General features: G+C 53.9%; 3 protein-coding genes across 3 annotated transcripts in view; 1 reads left to right on the top strand and 2 right to left on the bottom strand.

Moving 5' to 3' along the window:
* Positions 1 to 3,395, bottom strand: part of SMG5 (SMG5, nonsense mediated mRNA decay factor) — a 31,940-nt gene extending 28,545 nt beyond the window's left edge. Inside the window, exon 1 of the mRNA XM_017808587.1 lies at positions 3,306 to 3,395. Coding sequence (XP_017664076.1) covers positions 3,306 to 3,382 — 77 coding nt within the window. The 5' untranslated portion in view covers positions 3,383 to 3,395. The remainder of the gene's footprint in view (positions 1 to 3,305) is intronic.
* A 2,784-nt stretch (positions 3,396 to 6,179) lies between these two features.
* On the top strand, positions 6,180 to 9,087 carry TMEM79 (transmembrane protein 79). Its single transcript, XM_017808431.1, has 4 exons — positions 6,180 to 6,275; positions 7,115 to 7,931; positions 8,143 to 8,356; positions 8,606 to 9,087. The coding sequence occupies exons 2-4, from the start codon at positions 7,208 to 7,210 to the stop codon at positions 8,808 to 8,810; spliced, it is 1,143 nt and encodes a 380-aa protein (XP_017663920.1). The 5' UTR covers positions 6,180 to 6,275; positions 7,115 to 7,207; the 3' UTR covers positions 8,811 to 9,087.
* A 6,769-nt stretch (positions 9,088 to 15,856) lies between these two features.
* LOC108494155 (DC-STAMP domain-containing protein 1-like) lies at positions 15,857 to 16,489 on the bottom strand. Its single transcript, XM_017808387.1, has 2 exons — positions 16,351 to 16,489; positions 15,857 to 16,261 (listed from the first exon to the last, which is right to left on the bottom strand). The coding sequence occupies exons 1-2, from the start codon at positions 16,459 to 16,461 to the stop codon at positions 15,857 to 15,859; spliced, it is 516 nt and encodes a 171-aa protein (XP_017663876.1). The 5' UTR covers positions 16,462 to 16,489.
* Positions 16,490 to 22,972: the final 6,483 nt, after the last annotated feature.

The following is a 22,972-nucleotide window of genomic DNA, read 5'->3' as shown; positions in this document are numbered from 1 at the left end:
GGAGTAAGACATTCCTCAGGGAAAAGACCTGCAGCCGTTCATCTCTGCTCTGGCACGTGTCAGTCACAAATTACAGTGCCCGGAATAGGCTCTAGACAGGAAGAGTAACACCAAGTAACAAGCTAATTGTTACCTAGAAACCTGTCAAATAAACCTGGTCACCCAAAGCTACAACATGCATTGTAAAAGAGTACCCAGGATAATCCAGTTGCCACATTCTAAGGTGAAACTTGGGAACTATCAATACAGGAAGATTTGGAAAAGATCTAGGAGCACCCTATAAGAGCAATGGACACCCTCCTCTCCGAAAGGACACTCAAACATGCTGCCAAGGACCGTGGGGACCTGAACTCAACTCCCACAGGCAAACACAACACTGATCCCACGGGATCACAGTGCAGAGCTGAGACTGTGACAATTCACACCTGTGACTCAAAGGCGCCGCTTGATGCAACAGCCACGAGTTCCCAGAGACCACACTGACCACACAACCCAACGGGCTGCTCCCAGGGCAGGAAGGTCCTGCTTCACCCAACCCCAGTCCAGGCTCAAACAGAAGGACTGACAGGAGACTGTTGAGGTGGGAACTTGCTCACAGAGCTCTCAGCTACGGAGAAGGAAATTTGTGGCCACTGCAGGTACTACAAATTCTGCACTGAAATCACAATGCTTCCTTCCTCCTAGCTAAAGAAGAGCCGTCCCTGCAGGAGATGGGGTAGCTCTGCAGCATTTAACATCCTGCTTTGCAGATGCTGCTGAGCTCTTTGGGCTGGAAGTCAGCTTAAAGAAGACAGAGGTTCTCCATCAACCTGCACCTCAGGAAGTCCCCCATCATCCCCACATCACCATTGGCCAATCAGAACTCAAATCAGTCCAGCAGTTTAATTACCTAGGCAGCCTCATCTCCTTGGACAGTAAGATTGACAGAGAGATAGACAACAGGTTGGCAAAGGCATATAGTGCTTTTGGAAAACTCCACAAAAGAGTATGGCGTAATAAACACTTGAAGAAAAGTACCAAGATCAGTGTTTACAGAGCCATAGTGTTGTCTACGCTCTTGTATGGTTCCGAATCATGGGTCATCTATCGCCACCACCTGCGACTCCTCGAACGTTTCCATCAACGCTGCCTCCGTACAATCCTAAACATCCACTGGTCAGATGATGTGACCAATCCATCTGTTCTAGAACAAGCAGCAGTCACAGGCATTGAGGCATTGAGGCCATGTTGATGAGAACACAGCTGCAATGGGCAGGGCACATCTCCAGGATGAAGGACCAACCACCGCCTCCCTAAGATCTTGCTTTATGGTGAACTTGCCACTGGCTGCCGCAAGAGAGGAGCCCCGAAGAAAAGATATAAGGACTCCCTGAAACAACATCTCAGCCTTGGCCATATTGATCATCATAACTGGTCTACTCTGGCCTCAAATCGGGGGCTACATGCAGCATCTGTAACGCTGCTGCTTCCTTTGAGAACTCACGCAGGATCACTCTCGAGGAGAAAAGGCAACGCAGAAAGAACCATGTTTTGCAGAATACACCATCTAAGGAGTCTTTCTGCTGTGCCTTTTGCAATCGGATGTGTCTGTCTCGTATTGGCCTCATAAGTCACCAACGTGCCTGTAACAAATGTGGATAGAGCCTTCCCAAATCTTCGTTCGCGAAGCCTCGCCATGAATGTAAAAATGCTCCGAAGCAACCACACACCTTATTCTGCCAAAAAAATTCAAACAGAAGCAACCCTTCCTTGTCTGGATGACAATCCCTCATCTGGTCACAGGCCATTCCAGTGCCAAGAAATGCAGCCACTGCACCTTCAAAGTGCAGGAAAGTATTTGCACCGAACACATGATGGAAACAGAGAAATTCCAGTAACCAGCACTCAAACCTGCAGTTACTGCCTGGTATTCCTGGGCATGGACCCTGCCAGAGGCCCCAGCAGGAGGCAAAGCCTGCCCTGCTGCAGGAGGGCAGTGAGGTTCCACAAGGTGAAAGGACATGGCCAATGTCACCGAGACAAAAAGAAACAGACCCCAATGTAAAATCCATGTCTTGTCTTCATCACTTGGCTCATCTTTGAAACCCACTGTTTCTGCTGGAACTCCACCACGGGTCTGCTGTACTGACAGAGAGCTGGAGCCAGAAGAGGGCAACTTCTGGGCCACCCTCACAACATAAGGCATGAGTGGAACAGAGGCAGCTCGAGGCTGACAGCAGGACACCCTCATCCCATGGGACACCTCATCCCATCAGGGGCTGGGCTCACTGAGGCTAGCACGATTGCCCCAGTCTTGTCCTCTGATGCCATTTCCAATGCACAGTGTGGGGATACAGGAGCAGAGTCCCAGGGAGTGTTTTATTGGGAAGATCTGCAGCTGGAGCAGTCTTGCCCTCCAGACAGCACCAAAGTGCTCTGGCTCAGGCTCCTGCTCATCCCACCCTCTTCTCCAGCACTTACCACATAATCCCTGCCTACTGCCAAAGCCAGGGACACCATCTCCAGCCCCCCTCTCCCTGGATGACCACACATCTCACCCTCATTCCACTGTATCTCAACACCTCCTCTCCCCTCAGCCCCCACCATCTCCCACCCCACCTCCCTGAATCCCACAGAACTCCTTTCTCCATCCCCCATGTGTGACCCATCCTCTTTCCCATGACCCCCTTCTTACTCTCCCACCTGCCTCCTTCCCTGTCTCTCCATTCTCCCACTTTGCCTGAATCCCCCAGCGCCCCTTGGTTTGACCCATCTTCCCTGGAGCCCCCAGGCCCCTTTTCACCACTGTTCCCCCCCATTTGTTGCTCTGGATCCCACACAACCTCCTTATTCCCCTTCCCTGCTCCCCACTCTTCCCTAAACCTTCCCCTTCTCCTTTCCCTTTGCACTGCATGCTTTCCCTGGATTCCCCGCCCAAGTTCTTCACTTCAATCTTTCTCTAAATCCCGCTACCTTCTTCCCCCGTCTTTCCTGAACATGCCTCCGATCCCCCTCGCCCCGTTTCCCCAGGTCTCCTCTGGATTCCTCCCCCCGCCTCATTAATCCCCGCTGTTCCCTCCATTCCGCAGTCTCCTTCCCCAGCCCCCCCCCGAACCCTTCCCTGACAACTCCCCCACCTTCTTCCCTTCCATCCTCCCTAAATCCCCCCGCCCCAGTCCCCAGACGCCGCCTGACCCTGCCCAGCTCCGTTCTCCCCCCCCCCGGTTCCCCTCCCCAGACCCTTCCCCGTTCCCCCAGTGCCCCCCGCCCTACTCCGCGCTGACCCTCCGCAGCCTCCCCTGGATCCCCGGCGCCCCTCTCCTCACCGGTACAGCCGCTTGGTGTGCAGCAGCTTGGCCTCCGGCTCGCCGCTCTCGCCGGCGGCCCCGCCGCCCTGGCTCATGGCGCCCGCGGCGGCCCCGCGGCCCCCTCAGCACCGCCCGCGCCGCCGCCGCCGCCGCCCCCGGCCCCGCTCGGCCGCCATGGCTGCCCGCTGCCCCCTGCCCCCCGCGCCGCTCTCGCGAGACTTCCCGCCGCGCCGGGCAGGCGGGCAGGGCGGGGGCGATCGACCCTCGCGAGAGCTGGCGCTCGCGCCCGCGCCAGCACTTAGTGCTGGCAAACATGGCGGCAACGCGGCGTCATCTCGCGGGACTTGCGCACACACACGCGGCCGCCGCTTTGCCAGCACTTAGCAAGCGGCGGCAGTGAGGGGATCACTAAAAACCAAAGAAACCCCAACTTTCTAAGGCTCTTTTTGAGTGTTAGAAAAGTCAAAAATCTTATTACGCACGCCCCATGCGTAGATGATGCCTAAAAGCCAGAAAACAATTCTCTTTAGACTGAATTTTTGAGTTTTAGAAAGCAAAAAGCACTCGTTTATTACGGCATGCCCGGATGCAGAGGTGATGCCTAAAAGCCAAAAAACCCTAAGATTCTTTTTGAGTTTTAGAAAGCAAAAAGCACTCGTTGATTTACACTGGGTGCATAGGAATAATTTCCAAAGTACACACACCGAACTACATATGTAGTTCGTTACAACTTTATGCAACGTTATACTGTTATCTAATTACAATATTTGGACTACCTCATCTGTTAGACCCACTTCTAAAACTGTCCTTCCCTCAGTACCACCCTCTACACACCTCTTGAATGTGAGTCGGAGGTCGCAAAGGACCACTCCTTCATCCTGATCTCACTCTTTGTCATCATCTCTGCCCTTCTTGGAACAACTTCAAGGCTTCTGAGGTCCCTGAATAGCTTTGACTCCATTATATCAAGCTGTTATGGCTTTTTTTTCTAAGCACATCTTCTACAGGCAAGATGCTCTAAAAGCCTTTATCTGTTGGAATCCTTGACAAGAAGGTTAAACAATATTTTCAGAAATTCAACACAAAGGTACTTAGCTAAAGTGGTACTAAAACTGCTAAGGGCTATACCAAAATCTATATAATACGTATTTGGGGGCCTCTGGTGGTCTAGTGGTTAGGGTGCAGGACTCTCACCGCTGCGAGCCGGGTTCGATTCCCAGCCCCCCGGGCAGATGGAGCTCGTCAGCCCTGTGCGGCAATCCATCTAAGAGAAGGTCACTCTAAACAAGCTCAGTTCAGCGCACGCTGTGTCTCACCTAAAAAAATCCACTGCGCAGGCTCGAAGGGTTAATGACCTTTCCCAAATCTTCGCTCGCGAAGACTGGCAATTATTATTATAATACGTATTTAAGGCATCACGGGAATATTTCACAAAGGTTGCATACCGAATACATTGGTGTTACAACTCTACACTACCATCTAATTACAATATTCAGTTTTAATTACAATATTTGGCCGTTACCTCGTCGGTTACACCCATCCCCAAACCCACCCCTCTCATCGGACCGCCCCCGTCCCGCCTCAGACACGCCTCCCGAATTGGAGTCGGTGGTCCCCTTATCCTTGTCTTCCTCATCTTGTTCCTTGGTCTTTGGCATAGCATCACACTTTCTGGAACGGTTTCAAGGCTTCTGAGCAGCTTCGGATTGCTTGTATCAGGTGTTGTGCCTGTTTCTCAGTACGTTTTACAGATAGAAAACCTCTTCACCTCATTAAAGCCCCTTGTTTGTTGAAATTCTTAATAAAGAATGCCAAACAGCTCTTCAAAAAATCCTGCACAAAGCTACCTAGTAAGCTAAATGTACTGATGAGCTATACGAAAATCTTCTGTAATATAGATTTTAAGGCATCAGAACGGGGGGGAATGGAGGAGGAACGCCTGCCGGTGGCTCCCCCATGGGTGTCTTCAAACTGAATTAAGTGTCTTCAGGATGAATCTTCTCGCCTTTTGTAAAGTAACTTCTACAAGAGAAGCTGCTCAATAAAAGAGAACTCCGTGTTTCAAGCACTGTGTGAGATTGCAAACACAAATAAAAAATAATTTTTTATTGAAAAAAACCACAAATTTTGTGACACAAATAAATATGCATTAGGTGGGCGGGCAATATGTATTAGACAGGCGGGGTCATGTAAATTTTACTTTCCAGAAGAAGAAATTTAGTGTTACCGCTTAGTGCGCTTGATTTGCAGCAACTTCCAGCTCCAACCTGCGCAGAATAAAGAATGCCTAAACAAGGACTGACAATGTCTCCTTTCTAAACAGAGAGCTTCTCATTTAAACTCGGCTTCTAAAATTATCCTATTTCTTGTAAAGGAGTATTGGTCCCATGATGGACTAGAGTAAAACAAACAGGGAGACTGGTTCAAAGACACTTAAAGATTTTATTTTATTGTATTATGCCTACAAAGTGCAGCTGTGCTTCTTATACATGTTTACTTTGGAGTATACATCTTGAAAGTGGCTAAAAACTCAGAAAAGAAACAACATACTTTTCTAGTGATCACCTGTAGAGTTTGAAACTGAGCTCATTTAAGGCAATAAAATGAAAAGCTAGTTTATAAGCTGTCTCATGGTATAAACGACCAGCCCACCAGCAAGCCACATCCATAAAACACAGGGACGAAAGCACCAAAAATGCAGGCTGATAAGAGTATCAAAACCATACGCACATTACCCACCTCAAAGCAGATATTTTATTTCAGTTCGGTTATTTCATTGAACTTCAGGAGCCCCGGGGGGACACCCGGGAAGGGGCGGGCGCAGAGCCTCGCCCGGCCGGGAGGACCCTCCGCCCGCCCCTCCGCCCGCCCCACCTGAGCTGGTCCGACAGGTTTAAGGTTCACAGGCGGCCGAGAGAGCGCAGGAATTCCCGCCGGCTCCCGGCAGAGCTGCCCCGTAGTTCCCCATGGCCCCCCGCCTCTGCCCGAGTGAGTCCCGCAGCGGGGGGAGGTGGTGCCGTGGGGCGGTGGGCGAGCGGGGCTCGGGCTGGGACTGGGGCTAGGAATGGGGCTGGAAGTTGGGATGCGGGCGCTGGACGTGCGGGAGGCCCAGGAAGCTGCTCTATAGCTGCACTTCCGTGTGTGGATCTCGGAGGGAGCCTCGTGCCGCTCCGTGCCTCAGTTTCCCCACACCTGTGGCTCCTTCTGGGGACGCAGGGACGAATGTGTACAGAGGGCAGAGGGAGAGATTTTCATTGTGGAGGTAACACCCGAGACGAGCAAAGAGACAGGGATCCCCTAAAGGGAAACATCCCCTAAAGGGAAACAATGCAGGAGCTCTGCCTGTGCCTCCTGCACCCCGTGAAGGGCACCTGGCAGCCCCCTGCACCCACCTCATGTCAGTCTCGGCTACTAGAGGCAGCAAACCTGGCCCATCCCGGCTCTAGCTGGGTTCCCAGGCACAGCCAGGCCACCTCTCCCCCGGGGCTTGGGTGGCGCTGGCACAAGACAGAGCAGTGGAAGAGCTGGTTGTATCACCCAGCTGCTCCAGGGTAACCAGACTGTGCCCAGCCAGAACCTCCGGGGTGTTTGTCCGGCAGGGGAAGCCATTCCCAGCCAGACCCAGACCCCCAGAGCTCGTCTGGCCCACCCAGACAGTCCCTGATCCCTCTGCCACGGCCCAGAGTGTGCGCATACCAGATGCTGCTCTCTCCTTGTAGTGCACGGACAGGTGGGTGCTGGGGGCTCCAGGGGTGCCAGTTTGCCCCTGTGACCCCAAACCTCTCATTTCCAATGGTTTTTTGTCTGTTTCCTTACTCCCGGCGCAGGGTGAAAGTGGAAGAGACGGAAACCTCGTCCCCTCTCAACACAAGTGGAGCAGAGTGTCAGCAGTCTGCAGCAGTGCGGACCTGGCCACTCTCATGGCTGCCACAGACCCTGTCCTGCCCCCCGAGGAGGTGGCTTTGCTGGAGCTGGGGAAAGTGGCCCTGGACAAGGTGCCACCAGCCCCGGATGAACACCTAGAGGACCCCGATGCCACCCTGCCATGGGACCGGTGCCAGCACAGCGCCCAGGGCCAGCCAGAGCCTGCAGAGGCAAAGAGGCGCTCGAGTCCCGAGGGGGGCCGTGAAGACCCCGAGGAAGCTGCTCCCACCTGCCCACCAGCGGAGGCTGAAGAGGATGAGGAAGGCCCTGGGCTGCCTGTGATGGCAGCCCACGTCTTTGTGCCCATCGACCCGCAGTGCATCGAGCAGAGTCCCTGCAAGCAGAAGCAGCACCCCGCTCCATGGCCCCAGGAGGAAGGCAGGGGGGGCCACGTTCCCCCCAGCAACAGACCCAGCAGCCTCCACCACAAGCAGGTCTTCCTCCCCCTTGGTCCCTCGCGCTACCAGGACCCCCTGGGCTATGAGGGGCGCGTGGCCAAGCCCCCGGCTGAGGCGCCACAGTGTCCGTGTGCCAGGGACTGTGGCTCCAATAACCTCAAGGCCGTGGCCTCAGTGGTGGGGGCCCTGCTCCTCTGCCCCTGCCTCATCTACGGCGCCTATGTCTTCCTGCCCTTCGATGCTCCGCTGCTGCCCACTGTCAGTGCCCGCCTGGTCTACACGCTGCGCTGCGCCGCCTTCGCCACCTTCCCCGTGGTGCTGGGTGAGCCAGGGGGTTGGGGTACAAGCCTCTCGCCTCTGCTCTGGGCCATGTGAGCCCCAGGACTGTGGGGATCAGAGCTGGGGCCAAGCTCTTTGCGGCTCCACTGCTCCCACTAGGTGTAGCAGGTGGAGTTTTCCTCCGCTCTCTAGTGCTCCTTAGCCCCACTGAAGCTCCTCTGGGCGCCCGCTCAGCCCCTCTCTCTGCCCCCCAGGGATGATTGTCAGCGGCATCTCCCGCCTCTGCTCTTCTGCCCTGGAGCCCTTTGGGGAGCTGCAGCGGGAGGTGGAGATCCACCGCACCTACGTCTCCCAGTCCATCCAGCTCTTCATCCTCTACTTCTTCAACATGGTCGTGCTAGCCACCTACCTCCCTCAGGAGCTCCTCAAGCTCATCCCGCTGCTCACGGGGCTCTTTGCCATCTCACGGTAAGTGGCTCCTTCACCCTGGGGCACCGCCAGGCTCTGTCAGTGCCGGCAAACGCCATCCCTTGGTGCGACTCCTGCTCTGGCAGTGCCTCACTTGGCCAGCCACAGCCAGGGAGGGTTCTTCATCTGCACCCTGCTTCCTGCAGCGGCTATGCATGGAAAACCCTCCCTGGTCAGAACCCCCAGGCGAAGCTGGTGCCGGCCCCATGGCATCGCCCCCACTGAGCCCGCACCCTCTGCCCTCTCCAGGTTGATTTTCTGGCTGTCCTATGCCATCAGCCGCTCCTTCCGTGCCTTCGGCTTCAGCATGACCTTCCTGCCGCTCCTGGCCATGCTGCTCTGGAACCTCTATGGCATGTTTGTCCTGGAGCCCGAGAACCTCCTCTCTGTGGCAGCACCAAAGCCCGAGGGCCGCTCCAAGGAGAGCGGAGCCAAGCTCCGGCACTGGGGGTGAGGGAGGCCCGGGAGATGGGGGGCCTAGACCCTGAGGGCTTGAGCCCTTCTCGCTGCCCTGCCCAGAGAGCCCTGATGGCACAGGGGTGCTGGCAGATCCTGCTGGGCCCTTGTTCCCTGCCCAGACATGGCGAGGTTTTGCTGTGCTGAAACCCTCCGCACCAGGAGTCTCCTGCAGGAGGGCAAACAAGGCCTGGAGCAAGACCCAACAAGCCCTGTTCTATGGGAATGGGGTGAGATTTGCCTCCCTTCCTGCTGGAGCTGACTTTGTCCAATAAAGCCCTTCACCAAACAGCTCTGTGTCTGGTTTGGGGGGGTTTGGGTTAAATTGCCCAGGGAATGACTTGGGACTTCACCCACAGGATGCAGTCATCCAGCCTCAAAATGATGTTTCCAAGAGGGGAAAAAAATCACGTTTCCCCCAGATTGTCCCTCTTCCAGCCCTGCATCCCACTGCTGTGTCCCTGCGTGGTCAGTCCTGCTCCTCTTGTCCCTCCTCTTCCTCCTGGTGGAGGTTCAGCACCCAGTTCACAAACCAGTTGGCCAGGCAGGAGGAAGGGAGCCCTCCCCAGGGAGGGTTGCAGGGAGAAGCTGGGACGGATGACATGGAACCAGGCTTGCCACTGCCCAGGGCTTGGGATGGCTGATCCCTCCAGGATGGGTGCTGAGCCCCCTGCTCTGTGGACATGAAGGGACCCCTGGGAGTTGCACGTTTGATGGTCTCAGTTCTCTGATTCTCAGGCATAACTCAAAGGAGTTAAAAATCCACCAAATCCAGGGAAAGCCCCTCCAGCCCCAGCTCTGCCAGGTGTCTGGCCTGTCCCTCCTCCCATCCCACAATGCTGTATCAAGGGAGCAGCCCACCTGAGCCAGAGAACTGGACTCGAGGACCTGAGGGAATGGCTGGAACTCTATCAGGGGAGGTTTAGATTGGATATTAGGAAAAGGTTCTTCCCTCAGAGGGTGGTCAGACACTGGAACAGGCTTCCCAAGGCTGCCAGAGCTCAAGGCGTGTTTGGACAATGCTCTCAGGCACATGGTGGGATTGTTGGGGCTGTGCAGGGCCAGAAGTTGGACTAAATGATCCTTGTGGGTCCCTTCCAACTCAAGAGAGTCCATGATTCCATGACTCTTCTGAATGTACCTCATCAAGGACACAGCCCAGGGCACTGATCCTGCAGCTCATGGGCAAAACTCCCCTGAGCACCACAAGTGCTACAAGGCACAAGTCCAGGTGCAGAGGCTCCTCAGCACTGTCCCATTCCTGCCAGTCCCGAGATCTCCAATTTCTGGACCATCTGGTTGTTCAGTGTTAATTACAAGGGTCCGAGGGCACAAAACCAGCCCCATTTGCCCTTTCACACCATCTGTGCCCAGAAAAGCTTCCAGCTTGTCTCATTTTTCTCCCTCAAATCGCTCTGCTCCACAACAAGGCTTTGTCTTCCCCTCTCTGTTACCTGCTCCCTTCCAGCTCCCAGGGATCCAGCAACTGGCAGCCAAGAAGGAAATCATAGGGAAGGAGTAGGTCGGATGCATTAACCTCTGACAGCCAGGTGCTGCACGAGGAAGGCTCTTTGCAGAGAAATTCAAGTCTCTTCTTCGTAAAAAGCTCCGAGGGTCTCAGGCCCAGGACAGGTGCTGTGTCAGTGTTTGGGGACTGGGACCAGCCTGTTCTGGTTGAGCAAACCCTGCAGAGGGGTGGGCTGGGAGGGAAAGGCCCAACCTGTGGTTATGTGGCCTCAATGGCCAACAGGGATCGAACCTCTGGGTTGCTTTCCATAGTCAGCAGCTTGGAGGAGCTTTGCCCGGGGCAGCAGGGAAAGAGGAAAGTATGGGAGAGTGTTAAAGGGGTTTGGGTTTGTTGGTTTGGGTTTTTTTGGTTGTTTGTTTGTTTGGTTGTTTGTTTGTTTTAATGTTTATTTTTTATTTTTTAAAGGCATATTCAGGCATGCTGAGTGCAGTACCACTAAGAGAAGTACTGATGATGATGATGTCATATTAGACTCTTACAACATTAATGAGATACCGTAATTTTGTACATTATGTGGAGGAGCAGCTGGATCAGCCTTGAGGAGGCCGGGCTGTCTGTGACCATAAGCATTCGGATCTGTCAGCAGCACTGACTTTTCCACCTGTGTTTTCTTCCTGTAATGAAATCCAACCGTTTTCCTTAACGCCCGGCTCCCAGAGCGAGTAACGTGTCCCACACCGTGGTTCTGCGGCCTCTCAAAGCTGGTCACTTCAACTTCACCTCTGCCACCATCACGTACCTGGCACAGGAGGGAGGACAGGTCGTGGTAAGTGGACGATTTAGAGGAGCCCTGCAGATACCCCTGACAGTGCTCTTGCAGCAGCCTGGTCGGGGTGATGTCCCTGAGCTCTCACCCTGCCCAGCTCTGCCCCAAGAAGGAAAGTGGTAAAGCTTGTCTTTTCCCTGCCTCTTCCAGGTTGGTTTCACTAGTGCTCCCGGGCAAGGAGGAATCCTGGCTCAGCGTGACTTCGACAGGAGGTTCTCCCCTCACTTTGTAAGTACCTTTCAGCTGACAATGGAAATTGCACTGCAGCCCAGCACAGTGGCTTCCTGCTGCACATGGGGTGTGTGGTTTGTCCTGCAGTCACCCGGAGAGCTCCAGTGGTATTGCAGTTAATCCCTGTCAATTCTCCATAGGAGTATCACAGAAGCAGCCAAGAGTTTCCACCCCAGCTCCCTCTGTGGAAGAGCTGCACTGTGGGATTTGAGCCAGAAAATTGGAGAGTAGAATCTTAGAACCTTCTAAGTTGGAAGGGACCTACAAGGATCCTGGAGTCCAACTCCTGGCCCTGCAGAGGACAACCCAACAATCCCACCAAGTGCCTGAGAGCGTTGTCCAAACTCCTTGAGCTCTGTCAGGCTTGGTGCTGTAACCACTTCCCTGGGGAGCCTATCCCAGTGCCTGATCACTCTCTGGGGAAGAACCTTTTCCTTATATCCACCTTAAACCTCCCCTGACACAGCTCCATGCTCTTCTCTCGGGTCCTGTCCCTGGTCACACAGAGCAGAGATCAGTGCCTGCCCCTCATGAGGAAATGCTCCACACAGAACCCCCTGGGGTCACCTATCACAGCCCCTGAAAAACCCCAACCTTCGGACGTGGTCTTCGAGTTGTGGGGAGAGAGAGAAGCTGGTGGCAGTGGCTGGGGGGGGCCCACCCTCTCAGGGTCCCCAGTAGTGCCCAGCCCAGGGGAGCTTTTCTACACCTCCCCCCCCCCTCCCATCACACAAACAGCCTGAAACAACATCTTTATTTAGAGGACCAGGTGAAGTTTTGGTCCAGAGACCTCGCCCCAGCATCAGCGTCCTGTAGCACAGGGGCACCTCCGGGGTTTCTCCTATCATTCCCTGACTTTCCCCAGCTCAGCCTGGGGACCAGGTCGCTACATTGAGCTCTTCCCCACATCAGTGCAGGGCTGGTTGCAGGGGAGGATGACTCTGCCTGCCATGCACGATTGGCTCGAGGTGATACATGGATCTAATTTGTTAAGTCTCTTCAGTCTGTGCAGTCAGTCTCAGAGGGTCTTCTTGGGGGGTCTTTAGGGACCCCTGTGGGGGTCATTGAGCCACTGAACTTCGGAGTTTTCATCCCGATCTTCCACATACAGTGTTGTTTTCATCTAAGCTGCACAGTAGGTTCCTGAACAAACTGGATTGGGCTGGTTTGACTTGTTCCATAGGTGATTGCAGAGCTCTCAATATTCCAGTGTTCCACTGGTCCACTGACCGTTAGGTACCATCCCATTAACCGTTGTTATTTACAACATAGGGAGCCCATCAGGAAGGTTCATATCCATGGTGGCTCTGTGAAGTGACGAGAGAGGAGAGCAAGGAAGAGAATCAGGGTTCAGTTCCTCCGGAATCAGGTGCCAAGAGCCCCAAACACTCCCCTCACGTCACACAGCCCCGCCACTGCTGCAGCCCCGTTTGGGGCCAGGCGGTGAACAAGGGAAAAACAGAGATGCCTGACCTGCTGAGCTTCATTGACCATAGAGCAGATGGAACAGCTCAAAGGCCATCAGGAGGGGTGGCTACTCCTATGTAGAACAGGGTTGCTATGAATTCCACAGTGTGCATGACCCTCGTTCATATCCAGAGGATGAGCCACGACAGCGACTCTGCAGCCTGGGGCATGTTGTGCAGGATGTTGGGGCCATGCCCAGCTCCAGCAGCAGCATCGTCCCCTCCCCTGTGGGGACAGGGCAATCCTGGGGCTTAGCTGGGAACTGGCACGCCCCCAGCACCCTCCTGGCTCCTGGGCCCACAGCTGCTCACTTGGGCAGCACCAGCAGCATGGTCATCATGTCATGATGGAGAAGGCCATGCCCAGCCCCAGTTCCAGCTTCTGTCGGTTCCAGGGAAGCATTCCACCATTTTTTTTTTGTTCTACGGTTGCCAGAGGAGCATTCCACTGCTGCTATTGTAGGTCACAGCATCTTACAATTGTATGTTCCACGGGAGAACCTGCCACCTAGCATATCCAGAGGCACACAGATCAGGGGACCATGCTGGGACCCGGCTGCTGCTCCGGGACACTGGTGGGGCCGCAAAAAGGACCCCCCAGAGACATTTCCAGAAGGCTCAGTCAAGGAGGAATGTGCAGGGGCTGACCAGGGCTGAGACCAGCCCCTGGGGGCGGGACCCAAAGGCCTTAAGACTCGGCTCGGGGTAAAGGCGTGCACAGCACCAGAGCGTGGCAGCAGCGGGTAGGGTACTGCCCTGGAACCAGGGGTGGTGAGAGCGTTTTCTTTTTTTTTTTTTCTTCTCTTTTTTCCCTTGCTTGTTTTATTGCTTTTTTCTTTTGTTGTTTTTTTTTTCTTTTCTTGTTTTCTTGCTTTTTTGCTTTCTTGCTTCCTTTCTTATTTATTTTCTTTCTCTTTTTTCTTTTTCTCTTTTTTCTTTTTCTCTTTTTTCTTTTTCTCTTTTTTTCTATTCTGCTTTTCTCTTTTCCTCCTTTCCTTTTTCCTTCTTTCTTTTTCTTTTGCTTTCTCTTTGCCTCCCTCACTCCCTCTCTCCCTCTCTCCTTGCCTCCCTTCCCTCTTCTGCTTTTTACTTTCTTTCTCTCAGATACACCTTGATTTGACAGCGTTGATTGCAAGTTTCGCTCAGTCAAAAATTCAAGTCAGCTCAGTTGTTGCCAATGAATACTGTTCTACTTGCAAAGACCTCTGCATGATCACGATTACTCCCCTTGCTACCGCACAGAGATTCAGAACAACCCCTGCCTTTACCCGCGGGGGGACAGGACAGGTGGCCAGTGAGGAGGGCTGTGACCTGCAGCAGCCCCTGGACACAGGCCTCCACTGGGCCCCCACTCCGAGATGAAGAGCAAACACTGCTGTGCTGGTGAATGGGGTGGGCATGGGCTGGCAGGTGCACAAACAGGTGAACAGCTTTGTCCACAGCCTCAGCCAGGAATTCAGCACCAGCATCATTTAGCAGGTGGCTGCCTGGGCACCCTGTGGATGCCTGTCCCCTGTGGCCGCCTGTCCCCTGTGGCCAGGATGGGGGTCAGGTCCTGCCCTGCTCCACGGCTCCTCCTCACAGCAGGAGCACCACCATACACTGCTGGATGCCCACAAAAGGGAGCAGCTGAGCGAGGGGGTAACCTCGCATCTGCTGGAGAAAGGCACCTGCCTGGGTTTCGCTGTCTCCTTGTTCTGCCTACTGCTGTCCTTCACTTTCCTCTTTGTTGTCTTCTCATGACAGCCATGCTGTGGCTGTCAGAGCAGGATTGGTGCCAGTACGGGGTGCAGCCCATGTTCTGGCTGACCATAGCCTCTTCTGGCTGCTGGACTTAATCTGCCACTATCAGAGGTGGAGGGGAGCAGGGCTATACTCATTCTGCAGACATAAATGGGATGGGTTACATCTTCGAGATCACCTGTGACCTGATGTCTGCCTGTCCCGAGACAAGGTGAGAAGCTAACCCTCCACGTGTGTTTCCCTCTACACCCTCTCAGCTGCCACCTGCCCTCATCCCCTCACATCCACGCCAGGAGCATGTGGCTTTCCTGCACAGCACCGTTCTGGCATGGTGGAAGGGGTTGGCATGTGCCTTGCTGCCCCTCACCCAGACCGAGCAGATGCTGCCGTCCCAACTCCGGGACGAGACCTCAGTTTTTCATCATCCTGTGCCACCTGGCCCTGCAGTGGCCTGAGCTGAAGCACATGGTGAGGGGCTGGGGGCAGCCGGGGAGTTTGGGGCTGGGGGGCAGCAGGTTGTGACACACCCTGCTCTCTGCAAGTGCTGGAGCTGTTCAGGTGAAGCCTGCTCCTGCTCTTCCTCTTTACCTCTGGCCTGGACCCCTTCAGGTTCTCAATGTCACCCAGAACCATTCCTTCATGCAGTGTTCCTACCAAAGTGAGGCCATGGCCCTGGGGAGCAACTCCATGGGCCCCACTGTGCACCGTGGCAATGCAGGGCCTCCCCCACCCTCTCCCAGCCTCCCCATCCTCCCAATCCATAGCCACCATGTCTGCAAACATGGTGGTCAAGTCCCTGATGGTGCAGCTGCTGCAGAGCCCCACTGGGCCCTGAACACCACTTTCAACACCCAACCCCACTGGGAATGGGACTTCCACGGCCCCAGGGCCTGGCCACGCTGTGTGCTGCAGGGGGACTCACACTGGTGCCATGTCCCCAGCCTGCCATATCCCCACAGCATCACAGGGCAGCAGTACTGGAGCATCTGCCTGCCCCTGGCCCACTGGCCCTGCTCTGCCTGGCCCAAGTCTGCCTGCGCTGTGCCATCACAGCCTTGTACTAACCCAAGATGAGCCTGGCACAGCTGGAAGGGGGTGGGTTTTGGGGTGGGCTGGTGCCCCCAACCAGCCACTCCTCAGCGGTGTTTGCCAGTGCAGTAAGAGAGCAGCTGTGTGCTGCACCTGTACAACAGGCTGTGGCAGTGGAAGCATTTTGTCCACCTGTAGCAAACACACATGGCACATTGAGCATGGCAGCCACCTGGGCTGGTGAGTAGGGACAGGGACATGAGGTGCTGCGGAGGGGTGTGTCACTCTTGAGGTGGCCGATGCAGAGCACAACCACAGAACTGGCCCTCACAGTGCTCCAGGCTGTTCTTGATCACACCTGGGAGGCAGGAGTCTTCAGCTGCCTGTGCAGACCTAGACCCGCTGGCCAAGACCCCGTCCATGGTGCTGGCATGGGGTTCTAGGACAGCCCCCCGCGGCTGGCAGCCGCCTGCCCTGTGTGCTGCCAGCCCCTGCCCGTCCTGCTCACTGGCACAGCGGTGTTTGGTCTTCCTCTCGTACAGCTCCTGGGTGCTGCGGGCCGGCTGGGTGCCCTTGTCCTTGTCCTGCCGCAGGTTGTAGCCCTCATCGCTGGCCACCTGGTCGTTCAGCTCCACGAAGGCGCGTGAGAGGTTCTGCATCTCCGTGTTCAGCGTCTCCCCGCTCCGCTGCCGGGACACACACGCAGACACGCGCACGCAGAGGCTCGGCCCCGCTCCCCCAGCCCCCTGCTGCCCCCTCCCCAGACCCCCCTCACCACCAGCTCCTCCATCACGTGGCGCAGGGGGGCCGTTGACACCTCCCAGAGACCGGTCGTGTGGTTGACCTGAAGATCCACCACGCAGTCCATCGAGCGTTTCGCCTCCATCAGGTTGTGCCAGAGGTTGGCCACGGGCCCTGGTGCCAGCAGGGGTGGCTCAGAGCCCACCAGCTCTCAGGACCCCACTGGGGGGCACAGGGACATTGGGGGGACCCTACCATGGCAGTGAATACAGAGAAGGCAAAGCCAAGCTGCCTCGCCCAGGAACTTGGGGACTATGAGCAGGTTGGCACAGGGGAAGTGAAGGGGAACATGGGGGTACTGGGAGCTTCAGTGATGGCCTCCCAACTACAGCCTGACTCACAGTGGGGTGACTGGTAAGAACAGAGCACTGTCTTTGGGCAGTGGGGTTCCTCATGCCACTCTGGGTGGATTTCAGGGCAGTGGAGGGATGTGAAAGTGAAAAAGCAGGTTCTGATGTCCAAAATCAGCGTGAAGCACAGGTATTGATGCAGTGCAGTGGAGCCAGTCTGTGGGGAGAGCAGTGTACCTGCTGAAAAAGGGGTGAAAGCCCCTTCAAACCTTCCCCAGTGAAAGCTGGGAAAGTCAGGTTGGGATGAAATACTGCAGCATTTTTACTGTGGGGCTGACCAGGTCTGTGCTGAGTGTTCTGTCTGACCAGATGTGTAGGAAGGGGTGCCCACATCTCCCCTGCTCTGTGCCTGGGCTGAGGGCGCTGGAGTGTGGCTCCAGAGAGACGCAGGAGGGGGTCTGGAATTTGGAAGCCATGCCAGGAAGTGTTGGCCAGTTGAGCTATTGGGAAGGTACCCAGAATTCAGCAATGCTGTTTGTCACCTCAGAAAGCCCTGAGTTATCAGTTGGGCTAGAAGGTCTCCCTACATTTTCCACACAGGGTAGCAAAGATCCCCTTCTCCATGACCCTGCCTTTGTCTGCCAGGACAGTGAACACAACTCCTCCCTGCCTCCAGTGCAGCAGAGGCCCCCACATTCATCCCTCAGTAAAGCAGAGACCCCTGGCCACCTTCAACGCCCTGGAAAGCAGAAATCCCAGCATGGAGCACCCAGGACAGCAGAGACACCCCTCCCTCTCTCCCTCAGGATAGCACAGATTCTTGCAGCAATTACCCCATACTGTGTAGAGCTCCATCCCCATCCCTGTAAAGGGGCAACACCCCTGGATGTGAGGGGTCTGCAGGACCAGCCCCTGGAGCCAAGGGATGTCCTGGAGCAGTGCTGGCAGAGAGCCAAAGCCACGGCCATGTGCTTCCATAGCTGCTGCAGAGGGAAGGGACCCTTGAAGCCCCCGCTGTGCCCTTTTCAAGCAGGCTGCTCTAAGGGCCAAGAGGAGACAAGAAGTGCTGGAGCAGGAGTGGCAGGGCAGGTGCTCCCCGTCTCAGTGGTGAAAGAGTGCAGAGCACCCCTTGTTGATCTGCCAGGGCAAGGGAGACCCACACCTCCATCCCTCAGGACAGTGTAGACCCCCACAGCAATTCTCCCATAGTGTGCAGAGCCCCATCTCCATCCTCGCAACAGCAGAGATGCCCATCTCCATCCCCCAGGGCAGCAGAGAAGTCACCTTCAATACCCTGTGCTCCAGAGACCCCCCACCTTCACCGCCAAGTCCAATAGAGAAGCAGTGGTGACCTCTGCCTTGATCTGCCAGGACAGTGGAGATCCCCTTCTGGGTCACCCGAAACAGCCAAGATCCTCACCTCACTTTTCTGAGACACTGGAGGCCCCCCAGCCCTGGCTCCCAGGACAGCAGAGACCTCCACCTGCATCATCCCATGCAGCCAAGAGCCACCTTCATCCTCAGTTCAGTGGAGACCCCTCATCTCCATTGTCCAGGGCAGCAGAGACCCCCTCCTCAATTCTCCAAGACTGCATAGACCCCCACCTTCACCACTCCCAGTCCAGCAGAGACCCCTTGCCTCCATTCCCCTGTGCAGCAGAGGCTCCTAGGAGCTTCTGTCCTCCAGGGCAGTGCAGACTCCTGTCTCCATCTCCTGGGATATTAGGGCCCCATCCCCTACAACCCTCAGTGCAGCATGGACCCTTCATCTGCCAGGACAGTGGAGACCCCTGCTTCCATCCTCCAGTGCAGCTGAGACCCCCTCTTGCATCCCCCAGTGTAGCATGGACTTTTATCCAAGTGTCTGGTTTCTTGCATTTCTGAGAGCTCTTGGACGCCTCACAGCTGCAGGGACTGCAGAAGGAATTGTCTAGGGAAAACTGATGGGGAACGTGCACTGGGAGCCCAGAAAGCCAACACTGTCCCGGGCTCATCCCCACAGTGTGGGCAGCATGTGAGGGGGGATTCTGCCCCTCTGCTCTGCTGAGACCCCCCTGCAGTGGTGCCTCCATCCTTGGGGTCCCAGCACAGGAAGGACGTGGAGCTGCTGGAGCGAGTCCAGAAAAGCCCATGGAGCTGCTCTGAGGCTGGAGCCCCTCTGCTCTGGAGACAGGCTGGGAGAGCTGGGGGTCTTCACCTGGAGAAGAGAAGGTCCAGAGAAACCTTGGAGCCCCTTCCAGTGCTGAAAGGGGCTCCAGGAGAAATCGAGAGGGACTTTGGACAAGGGTCTGGAGTGACAGAACTAGGGGGAATGGCTTCCCACTGCCAGAGGGTAGGGTTAGATGGGATATTGGGAAGGAATTCTTCCCTGTGAGGATGGTGAGGCCCTGGCACAGGTTGCCCAGAGAAGCTGTGGCTGCCCCATCCCTGGAAGTGTCCAAGGCTGGGTTGGACAGGGCTTGAAGCAATCTTTTCTAGTGGAAAGTGTCCCTGCCCATGGCAGGGGATTGGAATGGGATGATCTTTAAGGTCCCTCCCAACCCAAAGCAGTCTGTGAGTCTATGATTTGTATGAAATATGGCATAACCTCAAGCACAGGGCAGTTGCTTTTACATAGGTATGAACAAGAGTGTTGTTACATGACCTACTGGACTAGAGAAAAAAAATGTGAAGAAAATTACTACCACCTTTGCCTCTTACCTGAAGAACAGAAACCAGCTGTGTTTTATTATGGTGAGTTATTCTCAGGTCCTGTGAATTGACAGAAATCAGTGAAAAGTGTGTTCCCTTCCAAGGAAAATGCAATCCACTTTCCAAAAACACTCACAGGATTTTGCATTTCTGTAGTGGTTTGTCACACAGAAGATTTTTGGGGATTATATGGGAATAGAATTGTGTGTGAAGGAGAGACTGAGATAACACAAGGGTTAATTCCCTTCTCACTCTCATTTCCTTATTAGTGCTAAAATCTGTAGCACAATTCCCCATGGCACTCCCTTTGGCAGCTGCTCGTTGCTAAGTAAACACACATTCACATCAGATAAATGCACTTCGGTGTCATAAACTTCCACAGCCATCACATACTTTTGTTCCACTTCCAGCGTCCTCCTGTCTCTTGGGCAGATGGTGAAACTTGAAATAAAACACAAGGTTGGCTCCCAAGAACCATCAACAGCAACTTGGTAACATGATTTTCATTAAGAAATGCAACTCTATTATTGGAAGTTATTAATCTGGGGATTAATAATAGGAGCACTCCTAAATTGGCTTGGAAACCTGAAGTTTGCATTAGGCTTTGTCCCAAAGCAATGAGAGTGCCAGTGATGCTGCTTTCTGTAACAGAAACATCTTCCCACTGCCATAAACCAGATTTTAGTGGGGAACAGAGGACAGGCAAAGGGTCACTGTGAAACTCCTCTGGGCAGGAATCAAGGACTGGAGCAGAAGTGTTCTCGTTCTTCATCCTCTATCCAAGTATCCAAGTACCCTGAATCCAAACACTCCATAACAAAAACAAGCAGCAGAGAAGTGGTATGAAGGCAATTCTGACACATGCTTTCCAAGCTCCAGGGCCCATTTCCTTGTTGTTAGTCTGCAGTGGAGTTAATTAGTCTGATTTAGAGAGAAGCCCATCAAGTGGAGAAACACCAACTTCAGTTTTCAAATCACTGCACTTGAAAAGATGTAGACTTAAGACTGAGCTTCCCACTGCCAGCAGGATGGATGCAGTTACAGAGGGAAAGTATATTCCTGGGAAAAAAAGGAAACATGAGGGTTTTATAATTGAGCTTTTAATTTACTTACTACCTAAAAATCCAGCTTCTACAGTGCAATTAAGAGCAGTTGGGGCTCACACATGGAGATCCTTGTTCTTTTACAGGAATTCTCTCATGATTTTCAGTTTAACGAAAGATAATATGGGCATCCTCAGAGTGCGCAAGTAACTACTCTGTGAAGTTAAAGCATTCAGAGAAACTCACAGTTAGGCTCCAAAATGTCCTGTTTGCCTTCACAGTCTCTTTTACTACAAATCAGGTTGGTGAAGGAAGACACAGCAGATCAGGTCCAACTGGTCCTCACTGCTGAGCTGGTGGAGGAAAGTGATATCCACAAAGATGACATAACGTTCAAGGGCAAGTTCTAATTCTGCAAAAAGCTCATTTGACAAATTAAAGGCATCTGATAATCACCTACAGGAAGGAGAACTCAAAAAGACTAAATGTCATGGACTCTTGGTTGCTGACATAAGTAAACTCAAGCCTCCTTTTCCATTAAAGATAAAGACAACAAGAAGCATTTTTTTCTCAGCAGGAAGAGTTAAAATTGTGGAATTAACAGTGGGAGAGCTTACGTCACAGGTACATCTTTTGATATCCAGAGCTCTCACAGCAAACTCCAGGGGAGAATTGTCCAGAACATTCTTAAATTTGGAACATAATTTCAATGCTATCATATCAACAAGGACATCACAATGGAGTAAACAGCCTATCAACAGGAGAATAAATAATCCCTAATTCAGCATCTACAGGCTCAGGCTCGCTTCAAAACTGGTGAAAAATTAGCACTAATGAAAATAACAAAGAACAAATCAGTGACTTCTTACCCTACAGAGCCTGGGTACAGGCACCGTCATGACCTGTAGGTTCTCACAGAGTCTTTCATTCTTTCTGAAAGTTTTCGTTTCTGCATACAATTCCCTGCTCAATGAATTTGCACTTTACTGCCTTCCATGTTCTTCAGCCATTGCAGCAGAGCAGCCACCAGAGGGTTTGGGGAACAAACAGCACCCTTCTCAACAGCTACAAGGAAGGGAGGGAGGGAGGAAGGATTAGTTTTCCCCCTCCATTTAGACCTGTATCTTTAAATGACCTTAAGAGGCGGCAGAGCACATAAACAAAAGTGGGTTTATATTGTCACTAAAACAAATCCCGTCGTCCACAACACTTTCTAGTGTTTATTCCTGCAATGATCTGCTTCAGAGCATCCTCCCAGTGCTGGGGAGAGCTTCCAGTAGCTCACCCATCAGGTCCTGGAGTGCACAGGCTTCAGCTAACAGTCCCTCTTCTCCAGGTGTTGGTGTGGACACCAGCCAGTAATCTCATGGCTAGGCTTCGCGAACGAAGATTTGGGAAGGCTCTATCCACATTTGCTACAGGCACGCTGGTGGCTTATGAGGCCAATACGTGACAGACATATCCGATTGCAAAAGGCACAGCAGAAAGATTCCTTAGATGGTGTATTCTGCAATACATGGTTCTTTCTGCGTTGACTTTTTTCCTCGAGAGTGATCCTGCGTGTGTTCTCGAAGGAGACAGCTGCGTTATAGATGGTGTGTCTCCAGGCCTCCCGATTTGAGGCCAGAGTAGACCAGTTATGGTGATCAATATGGCCAAGGCTGAGATGTTGTTTCAGGGAGTCCTTGTATCTTTTCTTTGGGGCTCCTCTCATGCGACAGCCAGTGGCAAGTTCACCATAGAGCAGGATCTTAGGGAGGTGGTGGTCCTTCATCCTTGAGACGTGCCCTGCCCATTGCAGCTGAGTTCTCAGTAACATGGCCTCAATACTTAAGAGTTCAGAAAACAACCCCCCTGATCCTGCACAAGCCTGCATCCCCCACCCAGCACAGGCAGGACAGCAGCCCCTCGGCCCCTGGTCTCTGTCAGGTTGCAGCAGCCCCTGGGACTGCTGGACTGCTAAACCAGGCAAGAGCCTCCTGCTTCACAGGCACAGCTACACCCCTTCCCCCAGGGGCAGATCCTGAGCTCAGGGTTTGGGTTTTTTCAGGATGGTTCCTTGTGCTCTCCAAACCTTCTCTAGCTCAGGAAAATGCAGCCTTTCAGTGCCTAAAGGGGCTCCAAGAGAGCTGGGGGGGGACTTTGGACAAGGGCCTGGAGTGACAGGACAAGAGGAAATGGCTTCCCACTGCCAGAGGGCAGGGTTAGATGGGATATGGGGAAGGAATTCTTCCCTGTGAGGGTGGGGAGGCCTGGCACAGATTAACCAGAGCAGCTGTGGCTGCTCCAACCCTGGAAGTGTTCAAGGCCAGGTTGGATGGAGCAGCCTGTGCCACGGCTGGACAACCCTTTCTGTGAGGAAATTTTCCCTAATATCCAATCTAAACCTCTGACGTAACCTGAGAACATTTCTTCTCGTCCTATTACTGATTACCTGGGAGCAGACCCTGACCCCTCCCAGTTCCACCCTCCTGTCAGGAAGTTGCAGAGAGCACGAAGGTCCCCCTGAGCCTCCTTTTCTCCAGGCTGAGTCCCCCAGCTCCCTCAGCTGCTCCTGGTGTTCCAGATGCCT

Source organism: Lepidothrix coronata, unplaced genomic scaffold (genome assembly GCF_001604755.1).
Source record: "Lepidothrix coronata isolate B3197 unplaced genomic scaffold, Lepidothrix_coronata-1.0 Scaffold23, whole genome shotgun sequence".
Classification (NCBI taxonomy): Eukaryota; Metazoa; Chordata; class Aves; order Passeriformes; family Pipridae; genus Lepidothrix; species Lepidothrix coronata.
This window is presented reverse-complemented; position numbering and strand designations above follow the sequence as displayed.